This window comes from Bubalus bubalis, chromosome 10, assembly GCF_019923935.1.
Source record: "Bubalus bubalis isolate 160015118507 breed Murrah chromosome 10, NDDB_SH_1, whole genome shotgun sequence".
NCBI classification, from domain to species: Eukaryota; Metazoa; Chordata; class Mammalia; order Artiodactyla; family Bovidae; genus Bubalus; species Bubalus bubalis.
The window spans coordinates 63,589,181-63,615,172 of NC_059166.1; the positions used below are offsets into that span (position 1 = coordinate 63,589,181).

At 39.7% G+C, this 25,992-nt stretch overlaps 1 protein-coding gene across 1 annotated transcript in view; it reads right to left on the minus strand.

Annotated features, from left to right (window-relative positions):
- The window catches only part of AK9 (adenylate kinase 9), a 130,150-nt gene that overhangs the window by 62,786 nt on the left and 41,372 nt on the right, over nucleotides 1-25,992 (minus strand). The window contains exons 15-21 of the mRNA XM_045161989.1: nucleotides 22,423-22,564; nucleotides 15,418-15,612; nucleotides 11,144-11,292; nucleotides 7,080-7,236; nucleotides 6,118-6,232; nucleotides 2,767-2,843; nucleotides 1,163-1,321 (exon numbers count right to left, since the gene is read on the minus strand). Coding sequence (XP_045017924.1) covers nucleotides 1,163-1,321; nucleotides 2,767-2,843; nucleotides 6,118-6,232; nucleotides 7,080-7,236; nucleotides 11,144-11,292; nucleotides 15,418-15,612; nucleotides 22,423-22,564 — 994 coding nt within the window. The remainder of the gene's footprint in view (nucleotides 1-1,162; nucleotides 1,322-2,766; nucleotides 2,844-6,117; nucleotides 6,233-7,079; nucleotides 7,237-11,143; nucleotides 11,293-15,417; nucleotides 15,613-22,422; nucleotides 22,565-25,992) is intronic.

A 25,992-nucleotide genomic window follows, 5' to 3' on the forward strand; every position in this document is an offset into this window, starting at 1 on the left:
AAAATCTATATATAGCCATTCTGTAATATTGTGCAGACTGTCCTGCAAGTTAGCTAAAATAATAGTTGGGTCCTCTTTCAATAGAATCTATAATGTTTAATACTCAAGAGAGAGGGAGTAATTCAACACTAATTGTGCTTCGAGGCATTTATGAGCCCTGCTTCCACCACCATGAAGTGCCTGATCTTGCTGCTTAAGTCCACTCTCCAGTCATGAGAGTGACTTTCGTTGCCTTATAGACTCCTTCTTGCCCTGTCCCAACCCACCAAACTGGACATTTGAGGAGGGCTGGCTTCATGGGTATATAAGCTGTGTGGGTGTCCTGAATCTCTTGCCCAGAATGGCCCCATACTTAGTTTAATGCACTTTGGTTGTCATTTTGATCTTTGAACCGAGTTTTGTAAGCAAAATCCAAAGGGACTCCATCGGGACACTAGGGCACGCCTGTGAGCAGAGAGATCTGTCTGCCGTTCTTTGCCATCTCATTCCTATGAGCGTTCCTGATACCCCATCATGAGCACAGAATTCTAACAGGGCCCATGATGTGTGGGAAAAAGTGTGACTTAGTGATTTGGGGATGGGAAGATGCTGACAGGCCTGACCATGGTTCCCCTTCGAATTAGAACTCGCTCCAGATGCAGAATGAAGGTAATGGCATTTAAAGAGACACGAATGACTATGGAACCTCATCACATCCTTTCTTATGTTTGCATTTAAAAGTGGCATTGGGCAACATAAAGATGAATGGTAAAATTCATGCTTAAGAACTTAAAATTTTAATTTTTTTTAGAATGACTTTTTTTTTTTTTTTTTAGAATGACTTTAAACAGCAAATATAAAGTACTATGACAAGTTAAGAGAGACCATGGAAGGAAAGAAAGAGCTTTATATTCTTGTACTTTTAATGAGTCTTTTTTCCTGATATTTGAACACTGTGCCCCCCAAATTATATAGCAGACCCTGACAAGAGTGCCAGCACCCGGGCAGAGCACTCAGCTTTCTTACCATACTTGTAGCCACCTGCTGCTCTCTGGGGCCACATCTCTGCAATCTCAACCTGCTTCCACTTTATACCACATCAACAGACATACACACACATGCACACAAACATGCCAATAGGCAGCAGTGGAATTAAGGACACACTCTTTAATAAAAGTCTAACCTGATTCATGTTCTGTTTCTGGGGCCTCAAAAATGTCAGACTCCTCGGGTAAGAACCCCCTGGTCTCCTCAGAAACCTCAGGGGTCTCAGACCCTTCGTGAAGTTCAGACTCTTCACCTTCAATATCCTCAAAAGCCGCGGCTTCAGCTTCTTCTGCTTATAGAAAAAAATGAGAAGAAATAAATTATTTAGTTTAAGTCAGCAGATATTTAATTGGGAACAACCCCTGGAGCATGATGCTTAATGAAAAAGATAGATACAGTCTCTATATATTATATCTATTAAAATGGAATATAAAATATATTCCCAAATATATGCCATAGCATACAGCAGTCCCAAATATTGTAACAGTAAAAGACAGGAAACAGCCCAAATGTCCATTTAATAGGGAATGGCTATTCCTGCACTATCTGATACATAGCCACAAGCCACATGTGTCTACTGAGCACTTGAAATGTGGCTAGTCCAAACTGAGATGTGCAGTGAGTGTAAAATACACAACAACTTCAGAGACTTTGTGTGAAAAACTGAATATAAAAACATATCAATAATTTTTGCATTGATTACATGCATTAATCAATGTTAATTAAATTTAACATAATTTGCATTATGTTAAAATAATAATTTGGATATAGTGTATTAAATAAAATATACAGTTGGTTTTCTGAATCTTCAGGTTCTGTATCCATGGATTCAACCAACCACAAATTGAAAATATTCGAAAAAAAATTTCAGAAAGTTCCAAAAAGCAAAACTTGAATTTGCTAGCAACTATTTACATAGCATTTACATTTTATTAGGCATTATAAGTTATCTAGAGATGATTTAAAGTATATGCCAATGTGTTTAGGTTATACACACTATGACATTTTATATAAGGGACTTAAGAATTTATGAATTTTTGGTATCTGCAGGAGTCCTGGGACCAATTCCTGATGGATATTGAAGGATTATTGTAATTCATTTGTTTCTTTTTATTTTTTATGTGCTTACTAGAAAATTTAAAAACATGTTGCACATGGTGGTCCTGCCGTGTATCCCTCTTACAAGGTGGGTGAGTAGGTGTCTGTGTCAGGAGTCCATTTTCTATGAATTCATTACTGCTGTGATCATACAGTGTATTATCCAAATTGGAACACAACGAGAAGGAGAGGGAGTCAAACAAATATTTCAGGAATCTGGGCATAAACCTGGACTCTAACAGGCAAACTGGGAAACATGGTCACTCTGTTTATGCTGCCGCTGCTGCTAAGTCGCTTCAGTCGTGTCCAACTCTGTGTGACCCCATGGAAGGCAGCCCACCAGGCTCCCCTGTCCCTGGGATTCTCCAGGCAAGAACACTGGAGTGGGTTGCCATTTCCTTCTCCAATGCATGAAAGTGAAAAGTGAAAGTGAAGTTGCTCAGTCTTGTCGGACTCCTAGTGACCCCATGGATTGCAGCCCACCAGGCTCCTCCGTCCATGGGATTTTCCAGGCAAGAGTACTGGAGTGGGGTGCCATTGCCTTCTCCGCACTCGGTTTTTAATTCTCTGTAAATACTGCAACTTTGCAGTCACAACACAAAATCAAATGACACATTATTAATCATATAATCTTGTGTTTGCCTTTTGCTTTTGCAGTCATAGCTTCCAATAGCTTTCGATTTTCTTCTTCTATTCTTAATGCCTCTTCCTTGACTTTTCTGAAATGAAAAGGTCCAAAATGTAGTTATCTTTGGAAATTCAAATATCTTACAATATCATAGAGTTTAAGGCTTATAATGGTAAAAATAAAGAATAAATCATTTATAATATTCACTATACTTTTTACTTTACCACATAAACATTTAATTTACTCATATTGAGGCTAGTTAATTTTCAGAATTTTTTGTGTGTTTTGGGGATTTTTTTTTTGGTAAGGAAATTTAAAATGTTGTATTTAAAAAACTCTGGCTATTAATTAGGAAACCTGAAAAAATTGATAAAGAATTGTCTAACTCTAAGTTTGTATCATTTTCCCTCTGATTAAATGAGAAATGTTCACAGCATAGAGTTAAGTGAAAAAAGGTATAATATAAAACTATGTATAATACAAATTTTTTATTTAAAATGTATATAAATGAAGATTAAAAGACTAGAATAAAATGAATCAAACTGTTAATGGTAATTTTCTATGGATGGTGGCATTCTGACAGCTTTTAAATTTTGTTTCACATTTTTTGCACTTTAAATTTTTTTCTGTATGAATAAGTTGAAAATTTGCAAATTTTCTTTGTATTCAGAATATTAATTTATTTTCTTTTCAACAAAGTAATGATGAAATTTAAAGAGGTTTGGGATAAGGGAATCTGTTTTTCATTAGGGTTGAAGAAATAGGAATTTAGCCCTCAGGTATTGGCATACTATTACACAAAGAAACATGTATAAGAATGTTGACTGCATCTTTAAAAACAGTATCAGAAAACTGTATGGAGCAGTCACCAACAGGGGACCAGTTAAGTGGAGCAGGGCCCATTCATGTGAGTAGGCCACTCTGGACAGTCTTCTTCAGACTGTTCTGTAGGTGGGTCATTCTCTCATACTCAGTGTTCTTTTGGTGCCCTTTCCCCCTTCCTTTGAAAATCTTTACACATATTCTCTTCAAATATATCACTGCACCTCTCCTCCCAACAGTGTGTACCTTGGTTTATTTATCTTTGGCTGTGCCGGGTCTTTGCTGCTGCACCCGGGCTCGTCTCTAGTTGTAGCAAGCAGGCGCTACACTCTCGCTGTGGTGCTTGAGCCTCACATTGAGGTGGCTTCTCTTGTTGCAGAGCATGGGCTTTAGGGTGTGTGGGCTTCAGTAGTTGCAGCTCAGACTCTAGGCTGTGGGTTCTATAGTTGTGGTACATGGGCTTGGTTGCCCTGAGACATGTGGAATCTTCCCAGACCAGGGATTGAACCAGTGTCCCCTGAACTGGCAGGCAGATTTGTAACCATTGGACCACAAATCCTGTTTCTTGTTAATAGGAAGTGTTGACTCACTATATTCTAAACCCTGTGGACCCTGTGATCTAGACTGAAGTCTTAATGTAATTTGAGTTCTCTTGTTCATGACCCAGACCTTTGAGACTATTGAGCATTGTTTCTGCATGGCTTCCCTACTTGGCAGTGTGTGAACTGGCAATTCTTCTACTTTTCTAGTTAGGTAGGGCTCTTTTGTGATGCTTTCCTCATCCAAAACCTGGATACTATATGTTGCTGCTGCTAAGAATCTAAAATCTGACAAGGAGGAAGAAGAATTTTGCTGCCAGTTTCTAGCTACTTCCATATACTACTTGGGTAGATCAAAGACAAATGGTGATAAAAGAAATTATCTTGCATTTGATCAGCACATTTGGAAACTGATGCTGGAAAACAGGTAGAATCAGCATGTCTGTAGATGTTTGGCCAAAAATGTAATTCTAAATCCTATAAATTTTATCTTTTCCAACCAAGTTGCATTGCATCTCTGACCAATTTTTTTAAAGTATTTAATTAATTAATTTATTTGGCTGCACCAAGTCTTAATGTGGCATGTGGGATCTAGTTACCCCACCAGGGATTGAGTTGACATCCTCCATATCGGGAGCTCAGAGTCTTAGCCACTGAACTACCAGGAAGTCCCAAGAATAAGCATTTGATGTTGAACCTATCAGTTATAAATAACTAGTCTTGTTCTTGGGAGAAGGCAATGGCAACCCACTGCAGTATTCTTGCCTGGAGAAACCCAGGGACAGGGGAACCTGGTGGGCTGCTATCTATGGGGTCACACAGAGTCAGACATGACTGATGCGACTTAGCAGCAGTCTTGTTCTTTACCTTATGTAGAACTTAGTCAAGCTTTGAATTTAAGTCATATGACACAAGTGTATTTTCACTTTTTATATTATTTCTTTGACCTGGGGATTCTAGTTAGTAAAATTAAGTCACAGATAAATAAAGTAGAAAATATATACTTTGCTACTGCTGCTAAGTTGCTTCAGTTGTGTCCGACTCTGTGTGACCCCATAGATGGCGGATCACCAGGCTCCCCCGTCCCTGGGATTCTCCAGGCAAGAACACTGGAGTGGGTTGCCATTTCCTTCTCCAATGCATGAAAGTGAAAAGTGAAAATGAAGTCGCTCAGTCGTGTCCAACTCTTTGCGACCCCATGGTCTGCAGCCTACCAGGCTCCTCCATCCATGGGATTTTCCAGGCAAGAGTACTGGAGTGGGGTGCCATTGCCTTCTCCAAATATATACTTTATGTTCATTAAAAATATATATATTTATTTATTTGACTGCACTGGGTCATAGTTGCAACATTCAAACTCTTAGTTGAGGTATATGGGATCTAGTTCCCCAGCCAAGGATCGAACCCAGGCCCCCTACATTGGGAGCTCAAAGTTTTAGCCTCTGGACTGCTGCTGCTGCTGCTAAGTCGCTTCAGTCGTGTCCGACTCTGTTCGACCCCATAGACGGCAGCCCACCAGGCTGCCCCGTCCCTGGGATTCTCCAGGCAAGAACACTGGAGTGGGTTGCCATTTCCTTCTCCAATGCAGGAAAGTAAAAAGTGAAAGTGAATTCGCTCAGTTGTGTCCAACTTTTTCGACCCCATGGACTGCAGCCTACCAGGCTCCTCTGTCCATGGGAGTTTCCAGGCAAGAGTACTGGAGTGGGGTGCCATTGCCTTCTCCAGCCTCTGGAATACCAGGACATTTTTTTTTTTTTACAATGTCTTTTGAAAGTAAACATTTGGTTTGGAATGTCTGATTTGGGACTGTGAAAATATCCACAGCTATATACTTTAGAGATTCTGGCAATTTTTGTGAAATTACTATTTTTCTTGGAATTAGAATTGAATCCTGTTAGTAGGCCTGTTTTAATGTTAAACACATTTTGTAAATATAAATTATAAGTAGATTTTTAACAATTGTAAAAGGTTAATTAATCTCATTTATTGTGCCAGGCAGATTACCTTGCTGCTTCTTCCTCTTTTCTTTCCTTTAGTAGTTCATCTAATAATCTTTCTAAAATCTTAGAGTCAATTTCTTGTTTATTCTCTAAATACAGTCTATTATATAAATATTTTCCTGAAATACAGATAAAGAGTAATATTAATTTTAAAGCTCTATGAAATATAGTGAGATATATTTTGGAAATCAGAAATGAAAAATTATTTCTGTCTATATCCAAATATATTTACCTTTAAGTATTTATCTAAATAGAGCCCAGATTTTTTGAGACCATCTTAAATCCTTTTAAAAAGGTATATATTGACATACTATAAGTAACTAAAACATAAAAAGTAGTGTTTTTATGTTTTAAAAATAATACAGTGTCCCCCTGGAAATTCTTTTTTCAAATATATTTCCTTAAGATGCAAAATAACAGAATATTTTTGGCTCCCTTATCAAAGATTAGTTGACTATATATGTGTGAGTTTATCTCTGGGCTCCTTATTCTGTTTGATTGGTCTAGGTCATTTTTGTCTGGTAGTGCCATAATTTTTTTACTACTATAGCTTTATACACAGTGACAGAAATTAAAATTTAGTTCTGTTATCTTTATCTACTTAGTATTTCCCATTTGAGGGGAAAAAGGATTAATAGATAGTTTTGCTCTCAGCCTTATATATTTTTCATTCAGAAGTTATAATGCTGACTGGGATGAGGGTTGTTAAATGCTCAGCTCCAAAGAATAATGATAAGAGTCTATTGGAGCATCCAGTGACCCAGAATACCATCCGTGGCCACCTACTCTGTGGTTGGATGTTTCCTTTTGCGTACCTCTAGGTCATGAAGGGACTGCTGGGGTGGTATTTGTTGTATCCAGGGAAGGTGGAGAGTTTTCCATTTTATAGTTCATAAAAATATAAACTAAAAAAATTATCAGCAGTAAAAACTTCACTCTGAATTGACATGATAAGTATTTACCAACCATTGTTTTCTGTGTCTGATAAACAGATGACTAAATCGGGTAGAACTCCTTTGTCGACTAAGACCATCCAGAGTTCTTTCACAAGAGGGCAGTTGTCCAGTATCCATCCTCCGTATTTGGGGGCACCATAAAACCTATTCTTGTTTTCTTCAACTACCTGTGAAAAATGACACACTGAAATTACCATCGTAGGCACCCAAGTCAAGGATGTTACCCTGATATATCACTTTCCTGGACCTTAACCAAATATCTTTTGAGTTCTTCTGACTTTCAGAAGAAAAAAAAAGAGCCACTTAATTTTAAAAGAGAAACAATTTGAAAGCACTAAAGCTGTACATTAAGAACAAGAAGCAAAAGCCTCTGTTAAATAAATATAACAAAACATGCTTGCTATATCTTACTCAGTATTACAGAATCTAGATCCTGATTCAGAAGGTCAAGGGTAGGGCCCATGAGTCTGTGTTTCTAACATGGTCTCAGGTGACAATGGCCCCTGGTCTACTCTACTCCCTGGTCCCTGGAGTCACCAGGTCTGTGCTCAGTCTGCCTTTTTAAGTGACAATGCTCTTTACTTCCCTTTAGATTTTTAGCCTTTAATGTGAAAGCTGAGAGGTCCTGAGATGTTTACTAACAGCTATAGAAAGAAACTGATTCAAAACAAATCTTGCAGGTGCTTTGTGAGTTCTGCTAAACTATTCCCCACCTGCCACCCAATTATAACAACTTCAATACAAATGTGGAGATTAGTGATGTGGGTCTGTGAATATACCAGTTCTGAAGGTTTTAAACAAATCTGTATGCAATCAGGAAGTCACAGAATATTAGAAGTCAAGGGAAAGAAATCTTGAGAGGACCAGTGTAGCCCTTTGGCTTATGCAGATTTACCTGCTTTTTGAAATTTCCATCTGAATGAAGAGCATTTGGGGAAAAAAAAAGAATTTTAAACACTTGGAAAAGTTTCACATGAGAGAATTAGGAGGGAAAAGCTATAATGAAGTAGTATAAGTGAAATAAGTTAGAGAAAGACAAATACTATATGACCTCATTTATTGTGAAATCTAAAAAAACCAAATTCATAGAGAAGACATTGGTGGCTGCCAGAGACAGAGGAAAAGGTGGGGGGAAATGGGTGAAAGGGTCAAAAGGTAGGGCTTCCCTGGTGGCTCAGCAGTAAAGAATTCACTGGCAATGCAGGAGCCTCAAGAGATGCTGGTTTGATCCCTGGGTCAGGAAGATCCCCTAGAGGAGGGCGTGGCAACCCACTCCAGTGTTCTTGCCTAGAGAATCCCGTGGACAGAGGAGCCTGGCAGACTACAATCCATAGGATCACAAAGAGTTGGACATGACTGAAGCAACTTAGCACGCACACATGCATGGTCAAAAGGTACAAACTTCCAGTTACAAGATAAATAAGTACTGAGAGTGTAATGTACAGCATGGTAACTACAGTTCATATGCCATGCACATGCGTGTGAGATATCTCTTCAAAACCCTGCTTTCAATTCTTTTGAATATATAGCTGGAAGTAGGTTTGCTAGTTCATGTGGTAGTTCTGTTTTTAAAAAATAAACTTTACTTTTAGAACAGTTTTATTTTTTATTAAGTTAATTTCATTTCTTGGCCATGCCATGAAGCTTGTGAAATCTTAGTTACCCCACCAGGGATTGAACCTGGACTCTGGCAGTGAAAACGCTGAGTCCTAACCACTGGACGGCCAGGGAATTCCCTTTAGAGCAGTTTTAGATTCACAGCAATCTTTCTGTTCTATTTTTCCAATGCCTTATACAACTGTATATCAAAAAGTTTAAAAAAGCCACTTCAAGAGCATTTTTATCAGTCTTTTTTTCATGTAAAGAAGTCCTTTTTATTAATAAACTTACGATCATACTTAGATAAGCCTGCAGTGTGCCTGCGGTGCCACCTGTGATCTGGGAGACCTGGGGTTTGATCCCAGGGTTGGGAAGATTCTCCTGGAAAAGGGAAAGGCTCACCGCCACAGTACTCTGGCCTGGAGTCCATGGGGTCACAAAGAGTCCTGACAGGACTGAGAGATTTTCACATCATACTTAGAAATGTAGCAACATAGATGCCATATTAACACTTTCAAGGAATAGGAAGTTGTCACGGTGACAATTGAGAGAAATCTATAGTTTGAGGTAGAAATTCCGTCTTAATTTTAAATAATCTTTGTTTAAACTTCTTGTGCTGTTGTTTGGAAAATGGGAGAAAAGATCACCATAAAAGCTCATTTATTGAGCACTTCTGTTCAGTTGCACTGAAAAACGCGGAGGGAATGAAAAAGATAACTGATCTGGTATTCTTGCCTTGAGGTGCTACATTTAATAGGCATTGATGGACATGTAAACAAAGTTACAATGCTGTCAGTTCAGTTCAGTCCCTCAGTCGTGTCCGACTCTTTGCGACCCCATGAATCACAGCACACCAGGCCTCTCTGTCCATCACCAACTCCTGGACCATACCCAAATTCATGTCCATTGAGTCGGTGATGCCATCCAACCATCTCATCCTCTGTCGTCCCTTTCTCCTCCTGCCCTCATTCTTGCCCAGCATCAGGGTCTTTGCCAATTCTTCTCATCATGTGGCCAAAGTATTGGAGTTTCAGCTTCAACATCAGTCCTTCCAATGAACACCCAGGACTGATTTCCTTTAGGATGGACTTTGGATCTCCTTGGAGTCCAAGGGACTCTCAAGAGTCTTCTCCAACACCACAGTTCAAGAGCATCAGTTCTTCTGCACTCAGCTTTCTTTACAACTCTCACATCCATACATGACTACTGGAAAAACCATAGCCTTGACTAGACGGACCTTTGTTGACAAAGTAATGTCTCTGCTTTTGAATATGCTGTCTAGATCGGTCATAACTTTCCTTCCAAGGAGTAAGCGTCTTTTAATTTCATGGCTGCAGTCACCATCTGCAGTGACTTTGGAGCCTAAGAAGATAAAAGTCTCATGTTTCCACTGTTTCCCCATCTATTTGCATGAAGTGATGGGATCAGATGCCATGATCTTAGTTTTCTGAATGTTGAATTTTAAAGCCAACTTTTTCACTCTCCTCTTTCACTTTCATCAAGAGGCTCTTTAGTTCTTCACTTTCTGCCATAAGGGTGGTGTCATCTGCATATCTGAGGTTATTGATATTTCTCCCGGAAATCTTGATTTCAGCTTGTGCTTCTTCCAGCCCAGCGTTTCTCATGATGTACCCTGCATGTAAGTTAAATAAGCAGGGTGACAATATACAGCCTTGACGTACTCCTTTTCCTATTTGGAACCAGTCTGTTGTTCCATGTCCAGTTCTAACTGTGGCTTCCTGACCTGCATACAGATTTCTCAAGAGGCAGGTCAGGTGGTCTGGTATTCCCATCTCTTTCAGAATTTCCACGTTTATTGTGATCCACACAAAGGCTTTGGCATAGTCAATAAAGCAGAAATAGATGCTTTCCTGGAACTCTTTAGCTTTTTTGATGATCCAGCATGTTGGCAATTTGATCTCTGGCTCCTCTGCCTTTTCTAAAACCAGCTTGAACATCTGGAAGTTCACGGTTCACGTATTGCTGAAGCCTGGCTTGGAGAATTTTGAGCATTACTTTGCTAGCATGTGGAGAAGGCAATGGCAACCCACTCTAGTACTTTTGCCTGGGAACTCCCATGGATGGAGGAGCCTGGTGGGCTCCAGTCCATGGGGTTGCACAGAGTCGGACATGACTGAGCGACTTCCCTTTCACTTTTCACTTTCATGCGTTGGAGAAGGAAATGGCAACCCACTCCAGTGTTCTTGCCTGGAGAATCCCAGGGACAGGGGAGCCTGGTGGGCTGCCATCTATGGGGTTGCACAGAGTCAGACACAACTGCAGCGACTTAGCAGCAGCAGCAGCAGCAGTGTATATTACATATTAACAGTGTTACTGTAAAATGCACGTGAATTAGAAGGCTATAGATTTCAACACTGCCATATGGGATTCAAAAGTAATTGTACATATACCAGGTTAACATTTTCTCAGATACTGTGAAATCAGGGATAAAAACAAAGATTCTGGATTTCTCACCTCTTGGAGAACTTCATCTAAGATCTCAGCAATTTTTTCATGTGGCTGTTCAAAGTTCATATCCTTTGCCATTTTTACTGTCTCATTTATTATGGAAAGAACTTCTGGATGATCAGCAGTTACCTCTTCTATCTCATAGTCTGTTACATCTAAAGTAAAGTAAATCAATAAATTAATACCCTTAATAATTTTAGTAGACAATGTTATTTGCAACAGAACATGATCGTAAATACCTAACCCAAGGAAGCACTCTTTGTGTTACTGCTGAACATGCCAGAAAAAGGGAGAAATGAACTAGAGAGGAAATAAGTCTGGAATCACAAAACAGTAGAATAGTGGCTTAAAGCCAGTGCATCAAAACGAAAGCATATGAGGCAAGAAAAAAACTCATGTCAGGCAGGAGTAAAAACTCAGAAAACCAGAGAGAAGAGGTAGGAAGCAAAGGCTTCCAGGAGTCAAGCTAAAATACAGGCAACTAAAGAATGAGTCAGAAAACAAAATAAATGCTTTCAATTAATAATTGTTTTTATTATTTATTGTTGGCTGTGCTGGATCTTCGTTGCTGTGTGGGCTTTTCTTTAGTTGGGGAAGAGTTCTAGTGGGGGCTTTTCTCTAGTTTTGAAGACTTCTCTTGTTGTGGAGCATGGGTTCTAGGGCATGTGGGCTTCAGTAGTTGCAGCACGTGAGCTCATTAATTGCATCTCCTGGGATCTAGAGCATAGGTTCAATAGATGTGGTGCACAGGCTTAGTTGCTCTGCGGCATGTGGGATCTTCCCAGACCAGAGATTGAACCTATGTCTCCTGCACTTGCAGAAGGGTTCTTTACCACTGAGCCACCAGGGAAGCCCTAAATTGTATGCATGAGACTACATGGGACAATAAAAGGAGAGGGGGTGGGCAAGAGGATGGGAAAAAAAGGTAGCATAGGCTGGTTTTTCAGGTGTTAGCCTTGATTCCTGCCTCATTGTGTGCTGAATGTTTTCTTACATAGCTGAGCTGGCTTTTAGGCTGCACCATGATATAAATATTCATCCATGTGTCTAACAGGACATGAGACTGGCAGTGCCACCAGACTGTGGAGCGACTCTTCTACCTCGGCCTTTCCAGTAGTGCTTTCTGAGCTCCATCCATCAGGGTCTCCTGCCAGAGCCTAATTGATCCTCTCGCAGAAAAAATCCCAAAGGACTTTTGAGGAGCAGCTGCCTGCTGCCCTCCCTGTCATGAAGTGAGAAGTCTGTTCTCAGAGATACAGAAAACCAGCAATTCCTGGATAGTCAGATGTAAGAACCCAAGATCTTCCCATAGCCTGGGAAAGGGGACATGAGGAAGCAGAAATAGCCAGGCAAAAATACTCAATGTGCCACAAGATACTACTTTCCTACACAATATCCAGTTCTCCTTTCCCTTAGTAACAGAATGCTGATTTTGTTAGGGTCAGCAATGTGCCTAGCCGTTTAAAAACACTACATCTCCTAACTTCCCTTATATTGATAGTTTCACTGGCAGATAAAATGCAAGAAGAACTTTTTGGGGGTGAGTCTTGTTGTTTTCTCTTTAAAGAGGAATAACTCAGCAGTGGCCACAGGACTGGAAAAGGTCAGTTTTCATTCCAATCCCAAAGAAAGACAATGCCAAAGAATGCTCAAACTACTGCACAATTGCACTCATCTCACATGCTAGTAAAGTAATGCTCAAAATTCTCCAAGCCAGGCTTCAATAGTACGTGAACCATGAACTTCCAGATGTTCAAGCTGGTTTTAGAAAAGGCAGAGGAACCAGAGATCAAATTGCCAACATCTGCTGGATCATGGAAAAAGCAAGAGAGTTCCAGAAAAACATCTATTTCTGATTTATTGACTATACCAAAGCCTTTGACTGTGTGGATCACAATAAACTGTGGAGAATTCTGAGAGAGATGGGACTACCAGACCACCTGACCTGCCTCTTGAGAAACCTATATGCAGGTCAGGAAGCCACAGTTAGAACTGGACATGGAACAACAGACTGGTTCCAAATAGGAAAAGGAGTACATCAAGGCTGTATATTGTCACCCTGCTTATTTAACTTCGATGCAGAGAACATCATGAGAAACACTGGGCTGGAGGAAGCACAAGTTGGAATCAAGATTGCCGGGAGAAATATCAACAACCTCAGATATGCAGATGACACCTCCCTTATGGCAGAAAGTGAAGAAGAACTAAAGAGCCTCTTGATGAAAGTGAAAGAGGAGAGTGAAAAAGTTGGCTTAAAGCTCAACATTCAGAAAACTAAGATCATGGCATCCAGTCCCATCACTTCATGGGAAATAGATGGGGAAACAGTGGAACAGTGTCAGACTTTATTTTTCTGGGCTCCAAAGTCACTGCAGATGGTGACTGCAGCCATGAAATTAAAAGACGCTTACTCCTTGGAAGGAAAGTTATGACTGATCTAGACAGCATATTCAAAAGCAAAGACATTACTTTGTCAACAAAGGTCCGTCTAGTCAAGGCTATGGTTTTTCCAGTAGTCATGTATGGATGTGAGAGTTGTAAAGAAAGCTGAGTGCCGAAGAATTGATGCTCTTGAACTGTGGTGTTGGGGAAGATTCTTGAGAGTCCCTTAGACTACAAGGAGATCCAACCAGTCCATCCTAAAGGAGATCAGTCCTGGGTGTTCATTGGAAGGACTGATGTTGAAGCTGAAACTCCAATACTTTGGCCACCTGATGAGAAGAACTGACTCATTGGAAAAGACCCTGATGCTGGGAGGGATTGGGGGCAGGAGGAGAAGGGGATGACAGAGGATGAGATGGTTGGATGGCATCACCGACTCAATGGACCTGGGTTTGTGTGGACTCCAGGAGTTGGTGATGGACTGGGAGGCCTGGCATGGTGCAGTTCTTGGGGTTGCAAAGAGTCAGACATGACTGAGCGACTGAACTGAACTGAATTGACCGAACTCAGCTGGATGGAGTGCTATTTTTTTGTCTCTTGCCTTTTCCCTCTTCTTGCCCATTGGTGTAACAACTGGCACACTAGCAGCCATCTCTTGAATTATTATGGTAGCCACATGCCAGGAATGACAGAACAGAAAGACAGATATCCTATCTTTCCAATACTCTTGTTCATGAAAACAGTATATAATGTTCTTCTATCTGTGTTTCTGCATGTCCAGCTGTTCATATTATAGTAATCTTTAAGACAGAGTAAAGGTTTCCCTGATAGCTCAGTTGGTAAAGAATCTGCCTGCAAGTAGAAGACCCTGGTTTGATTCCTGGGTTGGGAAGATCCCCTGGAGAAAGGATAGGCTACCCACTCCAGTATTCTTGGGCTTCCCTTGTGTCCCAGCTGGTAAAGAATCTGCCTGCAATGAGGGAGACCTGGGTTTGATCCCTGGGTTGGGAAGATCCCTGGAGAAGGGAAGGGCTACACACTCCAGTATTCTGGCCTAGAGAATTCCATGGACTGTATAGTCCATGGGAAGTGGGGGGTGGGGTGGGGAGCAAAGAGTTGGACATAACTGAGTGACTTTCACTTAAGATAGAGTAAGTGGATATTAATAGGATTTTTAAGTAAAAAAGTACATGGTTATCCTTCAAAATTCTAAAGGAATTATTTGTGATTTTTACCACAGTATAAGAGAACCAATTAAAAGACATTTATGTGTAGCAGAAGCAATACAATATTGTAAAGTAATTAGCCTCCAATTAAAATAAATATATTTAAATTAAAAAAAAAAAGAAAGTTATGACCAACCTAGATAGCGTATTAAAAAGCAGAGACATTACTTTGCCAACAAAGGTCCATCAAGTCAAGGCTATGGTTTTTCCAGTGGTCATGTATGGATGTTAGAGTTGGACTGTGAAGAAAGCTGAGCACCGAAGAACTGATGCTTTTGAACTGTGGTGTTGGAGAAGACTCTTGAGAGTCCCTTGGATTGCAAGGAGATCCAACCAGTCCATCCGAAAGGAGATCAGTCCTGGGTGTTCATTGGAAGGACTGATGTTGAAGCTGAAACTCCAATACTTTGGCCACCTCATGTGAAGATTTGACTCATTGGAAAAGACCCTGATTCTGGGAGGGATTGGAGGCAGGAGGAGAAGGGGATGACAGGGGATGAGATGACTGGATGGCATCACCGGCTCGATGGACATGAGTTTGGGTGAATTCTGGTTGTTGGTGATGGACAGAGAGGCCTGGCGTGCTGCAATTCATGGGGTTGCAAACAGTCGGACATGATTGAGCGACTGAACTGAACTGAAGAGAACCAAATCACCCTAGTAATAATTTACCTTTTTTGGAATCCTTCTTTAGATCTCGACTAGAGTCTTGCTGACTTCTTTGACGTGTAAACATTTCACTTATTTCTTTTTCATCTGAAAATAAAACTCTGTTAAACACATAAAGAACAGTACTTAAACTGTAGGTGATTCCTAAGGAAGATTGTGGTATGAGCCCAAGGACCCAGGACTCAATGCTCCTAATTTCTTAAAAATTTAAAATAACAACCATAATAAACAAATAGGTAGACATATTTATCAGCAGTAGAAAATACAGATAACAAAACCAGGAGTAATTTCAGTTTCATATGATGCCAATGGATGTAAATTGGAAAAAAATAAAATTTTCCCTTCCTGGTGTCACAACACTCTTTTGCTCCAAGAGGTAAAAGGTGTGTTTATCTCAGACACATGGGGGAGAGAGGCTGTCTTTTACCACGGCACACTGGCAGTGCTGGTGATCCTCTGGCAGTGAGTACAGGTACTGATGATGTTGCTACATTGGACGGCTTCCCCTAAAGAGGGAACAGGTAGTATGGGGGAGGGCCTCTCTGTGTACATTTTGGTGCTGGGAACTCTCCAGGAGCAGAGATGGGGTTCCCAGATGCCACTTGGCAAAAATTTTAATGTCCAGGTGCTTCTGTGAAGTGTGTGTGTGTGTGCGTGTGCATGCAGGCTGGGAAAGGAGGAATGCCATATATGATTCTGCCAGTGCCCAGTTCAATTCCTACTCAGCTTGAAATAAACACAAGGCAAAGACACATCTGTCTGAATCAGGAGGAGGAACCAAATAAAAAAGATCAGCCCTACATTATACAACACAATAAACTGTAGATGGAATTGAAAGCTAAATACAAAAAGGCAGCGCCAACTTAAAAAAAAAGTATATATGAAATCTCTGGTTGAGAGGAAGATACTTTTAAGCTGGAAAGTAAATGGAAGAAATTAACAAATGGAAAGTAATTATTTGGATATGAAAATGTGAAAAACTCTGCTACCTCAAAGTCAGCAAGGTGACTTAAAAGACAAACCACTCAATTTGGAAAAAAATATGAAAAATAAGTGACTTATACAGAACATTTATATTAAAACCATATAATTGATACAACAATTTAGAAAAATGGGCAAAAGATAAAAATGGTCACCTCAGAAAAGAAGAAATATAAATGGCTAACACAGTATTACAACACTAAACTTCAGAAATAGTCAAATAAAAATTAAAATAATATTTAAAAGAGAAAATACTGAGAAACCTAGGACATGTAGTTTGCATATTCTTGATGGGAGCATAAATTGAAACTTTATGCAAAGCAATTTGACTCTATTATTCTTACTCATTAAACTAGTAATTCCATTTGTGTCAACATACAGGCAAAACTTTATGTAAAAAATTCAATGCAAAAAATTCTTTGAATTTTTTAGTAGCAAAAATATAAGTTTTCAATGTAATGAACTAAAGCTAATACCTCTAAATAAAGAAATTATGCAGTAATTTTAAATGATGGTTAAATTATTTTCTAATGAAATTATATAATTAAATGTAACACAAATAAAAAATAAAAGTAGTTTACTTTGTATGCTCTTGATTATGTTAAAATATAAATGGAAAAGTTTTAGAAGAGTGTAAAGTGAAAGTGTTAGTTGATAAGTCATGTCTGACTCTTTGTGACCCCATGGACAATTAACTTGTTAGGCTCCTCTGTCCATGAAATTCTCTAGTGTGGAGAAAAGGGAACCCTCTTACACTGTTGGTGGGAATGCAAACTAGTACAGCCACTATGGAGAACAGTGTGGAGATTCCTTAAAAAACTGGAAATAGAACTGCCTTATGATCCAGCAATCCCACTGCTGGGCATACACACTGAGGAAACCAGAAAGGAAAGAGACACGTGTACCCCAATGTTCATCGCAGCACTGTTTATAATAGCCAGGACATGGAAGCAACCTAGATGCCCCATCAGCAGATGAATAGATAAGAAAGCTGTGGTACATATACACAATGGAGTATTACTCAGCCATTAAAAAGAATACATTTGAATCAGTTCTAATGAGGTGGATGAAACTGGAGCCTATTATACAGAGTGAAGTAAGCCAGAAAGAAAAACACCAATACAGTATACTAACGCATATATATGGAATTTAGAAAGATGGTAACAATAACCCTGTGTACGAGACAGCAAAAGAGACACTGATGTATAGATCAGTCTTATGGACTCTGTGGGAGAGGGAGAGGGTGGGGAGATTTGGGAGAATGGCATTGAAACATGTATAATATCATGTATGAAACAAGTCGCCAGTCCAGGTTCGATGCACGATACTGGATGCTTGGGGCTGGTGCACTGGGACGACCCAGAGGGAGGGTATGGGGAGGGAGGAGGGAGGAGGGTTCAGGATGGGGAACACAGGTATACCTGTGGTGGATTCATTTCGATATTTGGCAAAACTAATACAATATTGTAAAGTTTAAAAATAAAATAAAATTTAAAAAAAGAAGAATACTGGAGTGGTAAATAGCACTAAATGATAAACATTTCACAGCTAAAACTCTGGGTTTATGATGCTCTGATTCCAATCCATTAAAGGAAGCAGAGAGCTTTTAAGAAAGAATTTATTATTATACAATAATGATTGTATCATGTTTGGAAAGAGTCAAAAAATTTTGGAGAGCGTTCCAATAGTATTAGACTTGTGTTCTATTTTCTCCTTCATTCTAGTAGATCAATTTCTGTTCTACAGCTGGTAAGTTTAAATCTGTAAGAGAAAAACTTAACTCTTTTACTCCTAAAGTTTCCAATTTGAGGGTGAGGGGAGGGTAAGTTTAAGCTTCAATATAAACATGATAACATATGAAATAAATGGAAATAAGATCCACACGCATGGCATAAGCAGCTCATTTTGTTACCATCTTTATCATCTGACTTCATTTTGGCTTCTTCATTGTCTTCTAAAGAGCTTTCTCTTTGGGATTCAAAAGTGAACACTGCAGTGAAAGAATAAGACGCTCCATCAGCTAATCTGTTTATACTAGGAAAGATTTGGCCAATAACATTAGCAACATTTTCTTTACCATCTTCATCAAGTGACGACTGCAATTCTTCTGTACTTCTGTATTCATCAGTTGGGACTTCACTTTCCCTCCTTTCAGATTCTCCTCGAAGGTCTTTTGAAGTTGACTGAGCTGTAAGATAGTAATTGACTGTGTTAGCAAAAGGTAGCTGGGGGGCAGGTAGACAACCTTGGGCATGTGGGTTCTAACTGAGTCAATGTGACTTTTGCGAATCATTTGCTTTCCCTGTCTCAGTTTGAATCATTTGAACTTCCTGTCTCAATTATTACTGGGCAAAATGAGGATCATTAAACCAAAAACACAGTTGCAACATCAAATAAGATAATGGGTGTCAACAAGGAACATAGAAAAGGCTTGGCACACTGGAAGCCTGCTCCATGTTAGCTCCATATTATATAACTTTCTATGTTAAAAAGCCTCAATACTCTCCAAAGACAAAATTTCTTAAAAAATATGTTGGAGTAAAATCCCTGGCAAAAAAAAATCCAATTTTTAAAATTTTAAGAAGGGCTATGCAGAGTACATCATGAGAAACGCTGGGCTGGAAGAAGCACAAGCTGGAATCAAGATTGCCGGGAGAAATATCAATAACCTCAGATATGCAGATGATACCACCCTTATGGCAGAAAGTGAAGAGGAACTAAAAGCCTCTTGATAAAAGTGAAAGAGGAGAGTGAAAAAGTTGGCTTAAAGCTCAACATTCAGAAAATGAAGATTATGGCATCTGGTCCCATCACTTCATGGGAACTAGATGGGGAAACAGTGAAAACAATATCAGACTTTATCTTTTGGGGCTCCAAAATCACTGTAGATGGTGATTGCAGCCATGAAATTAAAAGACACTTACTCCTTGGAAGGAAAGTTATGACCCACCTGGATAACATATTGATAAGCAGAGACATTACTTTGCCAACAAAGGTCCATCTAGTCAGATCAGATCAGATCAGATCAGTTGCTCAGTCATGTCCGACTCTTTGCGACCCCATGAATCGCAGCACGCCAGGCCTCCCTGTCCATCACCAACTCCCAGAGTTCACTCAGACTCACGTCCATCGAGTCAATGATGCCATCCAGCCATCTCATCCTCTGTCGTCCCCTTCTCCTCCTGCCCCCAATCCAAACCAGCATCAGAGTCTTTTCCAATGAGTCAACTCTTCGCATGAGGTGGCCAAAGTACTGGAGCTTCAGCCTCAGCATCATTCCCTCCAAAGAAATCCCAGGGCTGATCTCCTTCAGAATGGACCGTTGGATCTCCTTGCAGTCCAAGGGACTCTCAAGAGTCTTCTCCAACACCACAGTTCAAGACCATCAGTTCTTCAGCGCTCAGCCTTCTTCACAGTCCAACTCTCACATCCATACATGACCACAGGAAAAACCATAGCCTTGACTAGACGAACCTTTGTTGGCAAAGTAATGTCTCTGCTTTTGAATATCCTATCTAGGTTGGTCATAACTTTCCTTCCAAGGAGTAAGCGTCTTTTAATTTCATGGCTGCAGTCACCATCTGTAGTGATTTTGGAGCCCAGAAAAATAAAGTCTGACATTGTTTTCACTGTTTCCCCATCTATTTCCCACGAAGTGGTGGGACCAGATGCCATGATCTTTGTTTTCTGAATGTTGAGCTTTAAGCCAACTTTTTCACTCTCCACTTTCACTTTCATCAAGAGGCTTTTGAGTTCCTCTTCACTTTCTGCTATAAGGGTGGTGTCATCTGCATATCTGAAGTTATTGATATTTCTCCCGCAATCTTGATTCCAGCTTGTGTTTCTTCCAGTCCAGCATTTCTCATGATGTACTCTGCATATAAGTTAAATAAGCAGGGTGACAATATACAGCCTTGACGAACTCCTTTTCCTATTTGGAACCAGTCTGTTGTTCCATGTCCAGTCAAGGCTATGGTTTTTCCAGTGGTCATGTATGGATGTGAGAGTTGGACCGTGAAGAAGGCTGAGCACCTAAGATTGATGCTTTTGAACTGTGGTGTTGGAGAAGACTCTTGAGAGTCCCTTGGACTGCAAGGAGATCCAACCAGTCCATTCTGAAGGAGATCAGCCCTGGGATTTCTTTGGAAGGAATGATGCTAAAGCTGAAACTACAGTTCTTTGGCCACCTCATGTGAAGATTTGACTCACTGGAAAAGACCCTGATTCTGGGAGGGATTGGGGGCAGGAGGAGAAGGGGATGACAGAGGATGAGATGGCTAGATGGCATCACCAACTCAATGGACATGAGTTTGAGTGAAGTCCGGGAGCTGGTGATGGACAGGGAGGCCTGGTGTGCTGTGATTCATGGGGTCGCAAAGAGTTGGACATGACTGAGCGACTGAGCTGAACTGAACTGAATCTTATTGTATGGGGGCTTACCTGGTGGCTCAGCTGGTAAAGAATTTGCCTGCAATGCGGGAGACCTGGGTTTGATCCCTGGGTTGGGAAGATCCCTTGGACAAGGGAAAGGCTACCCACTCCAGTACTCTGGCCTGGAGAATTCCATGGACTGTCCATGGGGTCGCAAAGAGTCGGACACAACTGAGCGACTTTCACTTCACTTTCCCCTCAAGGACAGGAGCTTCAAGTGTCTTGTTCACCCCTGTAGCTCAATGTTTAGAACAGTATCTAACACAAGAAGGTGCTCAAGTGTTTGTTGAAAGAATTATTCATTTTTGAATGAATTCATTTTTAATTTTAAAATTATTCATTTTTAATGAATTTTGAGTGCATTTGAAAATTTTGAGTTCATTTCAAAATTCAATTTTGAATTCAAAAATTCATTTTTGAATCAATTATTCATTTTTGTTATTCAAAACTGAATGACAAGCCATCTTAGAAGTTTGAGTCAATATTTCCAGATATCTCACATATTTATTAATTGCCCAAGAGTATTTTTTAATTTTGGTCTTAATTCTGAAGATAATACGATAAACACCTAAATTCATTCTTTATTATTTGTGCTCAATCGATCAGTTGTGTCTGACTCTTTGAGACCCTGTCGACTGTAGCCCACCAGTTTCCTCTGTCCGTGGGATTACCCAGGCAAGAATACTGGAGTTTGTTGCCGTTTCCTATCCCAGGGGATCTTCTAAATGCAGGGACTGAACCTGTGTTGCCTGTGTTTCCTGCATTCCAGATGGATTCTTTACCACTGATCCATGATCATTTGGATGGCATATTATTTCAATGCTGGTCTTTTTGTGGTTGCTTTTTGTAATCTCTCAGGCACCAGGTTGTACTTTCTTACTTGATTATAGGTTAATGAGAAAGAAGAGAGGCAGATTTATTAGGCAAAACCTGTGTCCTTTCCCAGCAAAAGCTCAATATTGCCATGTAAGAAGTAATTTCCTTGATCTTTAAATAGTTTCCAGCATAGGAAATGATGGGAAGCTTTCCAGTGTATGTAAAAAGTTAGTGAAATCCTGATAGCAGATTCTGACAAATAGAGGATGTTCAAATCTTAGCTATGCCACCATCTGGATGAATTTCAGGAAGCCATTTAACCTCTTGTGCTTCTGTCTCCTCATCGATGACTTTTTCATTTATAACATTTTGAATCTGAAAATAATATTCCCCAAATAAAAACACTGACTTACAATCAAGGCTGACGCAGAGGCCTAGAACAACAGCAGCAGCAATAACACAAACTCCATGAGTCAGACAAAGTGTCCTTGTTGTCATCGCCCCTGGTGTAAATAAAGGTGTAAATTCTGCCCAGGAAGCAGATCCATAAAAGAAAAGAAATCTAAGTTTGAAAACTCTTTATGATTCCTTTTCTTAGAAATCCAGAGTTGGAACCTTTTTCTCAGTGTATGATTCGGGTTTATGTGTATTCATTTCTCCAACCACTTATTCTGAGGCTGCAGTGTGCAAGATGCCAGGGATATCAAGACAAGCCAAGACTGTGCCCTCAGGGAGCCAGGCTTAACTACTGTTAAAACACACATTAAAAAAATAGTTCACCATTTTTAGCTTGTAGTTCTAAGAGAAGCCGTTCTTTCACAACTTTAATGGCTGCTTCAGTGGCCTCAGCTATAGTGTTTCTGGTTAACATTTCAAGGGCTTTATCAAAACGTGGTTGAATCACTTTATCATAGTCAACTACCTGCAAAGAATATTTGAGAAAACCAATATAAGCACAAGTTACTCTGAAAACTAAGCACATTGTTCATCAACATCTATTTCTACAGCTATACCTATGTATCTCAAAAATCTTAATGCTGCTTGAGGTATGTTATTTTCAGAATTCACCGATTTTTAAGTACTAGCTTTCAAAGAAAGCTAGTATATATATTATATATGTATGATCATGTAATATGTATTCAAATTACATATATATTTTAAACATCAACATTTTATTTATAGTCTAATACAATAAAAGGCACCCATTTTAAGTACAGAGTTTGATGAGTTTTTATAAATATGTACATAAAAACCACTATAATAAAAATGTAGAACATTTTTATCACCCTCTAAAGTCTCCTCATCGCCCTTTATAGTCAGTGCCTGGCCCTTAGCAACCACTTTGTTTTCCATCAAATACAGACAAATTTTGCCTTTTCTAGAATTTCATATAAATGGAACCAAACAGTATATAATCTTCCCCAAGCTTTTCTCCCTTAGCATAATGTTTTTGAGATTCAACAATATAACTGTATATCTCAGTGGTCTATTCCTTTGTGTTTTTAAGCAGTATCATTGTATGAACATATAGGTTTTTTTTTTTAATTCATTCATCATGGACATTTGGGTTATTTCTAGTTTCAGTTCAGTTCAGTTCAGTTCAGTTGCTCAGTCGTGTCCGACTCTTTGCGACCCCATGAATCGCAGCACGCCAGGCCTCCCTGTCCATCACCAACTCCCAGAGTTCACTCAGACTCACGTCCATCGAGTCAGTGATGCCATCCAACCATCTCATCCTCTGTCGTCCCCTTCTCCTCCTGCCCCCAATCCCTCCCAGCATCAGAGTTTTTTCCAGTGAGTCAACTTTTCGCATGAGGTGGCCAAAGTACTGGAGTTTCAGCTTTAGCATCATTCCTTCCAAAGAAATCCCAGAGCTGATCTCCTTCAGAATGGACTGGTTGGATCTCCTTGCAGTCCAAGGGACTCTCAAGAGGCTTCTCCAACTCCACAGCTCAAAAGCATCAATTCTTCGGCGCTCAGCCTTCTTCACAGTCCAACTCTCACATCCATTCATGACCACAGGAAAAACCATAGCCTTGACTAGATGGACCTTTGTTGGCAAAGTAATGTCTCTGCTTTTGAATATGCTATCTAGGCTGGACATAACTTTCCTTCCAAGGAGTAAGCGTCTTTTAATTTCATGGTCGCAGTCACCATCTGCAGTGATTTTGGAGCCCCAAAAAATAAAGTCTGACACTGTTTCCACTGTTTTCCCATCTATTTCCCATTTCTAGTTTGGGCTATTATAAATAAAGAAGCAATGAACATTTGTGAGAAAGTCTTTTTGTGGACCTATGTTTTCATTTCTGTTGGATAAATAGCGAGGAGTGGAATTACTGGGTCATATGATAAGTGTATGGAGAAGGCAATGGCACCCCACTCCAGTACTCTTGCCTGGAAAATCACATGGACGGAGGACCCTGGTAGGCTGCAGTCCATGGGGTTGCAAAAGTCAGACACGACTGAGTAACTTCACTTTCAATTTTCACTTTTATGCATTGGAGAAGGTAATGGCAACCCACTCCAGTGTTCTTGCCTGGAGAATCCCAGGGACGGGGGAGCCTGGTGGGCTGCTGTCTATGGGGTCGTACAGAGTCAGACACGACTGAAGCGACTTAACAGCAGCAGTAGCAACATGATAAGTGTATGTTTGACTTTATACTAAACCATTGAACTGTTTCCAGAGTGGTTGAAACTAGTTTATATTCCTAGCAGCAAAGTATTAAAATTGCAGTTATTCTATCTCATCATTAGCACTTGATTTTGTGAATCTTTTACATTTTAGCCACCCTAGTTGGTGAGAAATCTCATTGTATTGTAAATTTAACTATCCCTCCCGCTGCTGCTGCTAAGTCGCTTCAGTCGTGTCCAACTCTGTGCGACCCCATAGACAGCAGCCCACCAGGCTCCCCCGTCCCTGGGATTCTCCAGGCAAGAACACTGGAGTGGGTTGCCATTTCCTTCTCCAATGCACGAAAGTGAAAAGTAAAGTGAAGTCGCTCAGTCATGTCCGACTCTTCGCGACCCCATGGACTGCAGCCTACCAGGCTCCTCCGTCCATGGGATTTTCCAGGCAAGAATACTGGAGTGGGGTGCCATCGCCTTCTCCGTTAACTATCCCTAATCACTAACAATTTTATGAGTGTATTGGTAGTTCATTTACCCATATGTTTTTAAGCATATGTTCAACTTTCAAAAAACTAGGTTAGAATTCTACATATTTTTGAATATAAGTCCTTTGGTAGATACTATACTTAATACTGAATATTGGGATGTTAGATTTCTATATATGCCTTTTAAGTTTAAATAATGTTTTCATACTTCTAGATTCCATTTTGCTTTTCCTTCAATATGCTTGTATTATTTTATTTTATGCCAATAAAAATATATCCAGACCATCACTTTTTTCACACCATCATTTTTTAACTTAAAAATACAGCTTTATTGAGATATACCATCCAATTCACACAGTTAAATTAATCCATTAATTTTTAAAAATTTTATTTTTAACTGGGGAATACTTGCTTTATTAATACAATATTGTATTGACTTTTGCCACACAATTATGTGAATCAGCCATTAAGTATACATATGTCTCCTCCCTCTTGAACCTCCCTACCACCCCCTACCCCATCCTGCCCCTCTAGATTGTCACAGAGAACGACATTGAGCTCCCTGGGTTATACAGAACTTCCTATTAGCTACTAGTTTACATATGGTAATGTATATGTTTCACCGCTACTCTCTCAATTTGTCCCACTCTCTGCTTTCCCTGCTGTGTCCAGAGTCTTGTCTTTATGTCTGTATCTCTATTCCTACCCTGCAAATAGGTTCATCAGTACCATTCTTCTAGATTCATTAAATATGCATGAATATATGCCCTATCATTTTTAATGGATGTAAGTATTATATTAGATAAAAATATTACAACTTATTTAAAGCACCAATAATACATATTCAGATATACATGATTTTGCTATTATAAACTAGGCTATGGGTATGTATATATCTTTGACAGTTTTTTCAACAAAAATCTATAGTTCAAAGGATATGCATAGATATTAGACTTTTATAGATATGTCCAATAGCTATCCAGAATGGTTACACACTAACCAGCAATGTATGAGAATGTACTTTCCTAATCCTAGCCACACATCGGTATTGGGTGATTTTTCAACAGTGAGGTTGACATAATATATCTCTGGGTTTTTTGGCCTCTCCCTGATTATTAAGGTGATAATCCTTTTCTCATGTGCAATGGCTGTTTGAATCAATTATTTCATGAACTGCCTGTTTGCTATCTTTTCTACTGGGGCTTTAAAATATTGATTTGTAAAAATGCTTTACATT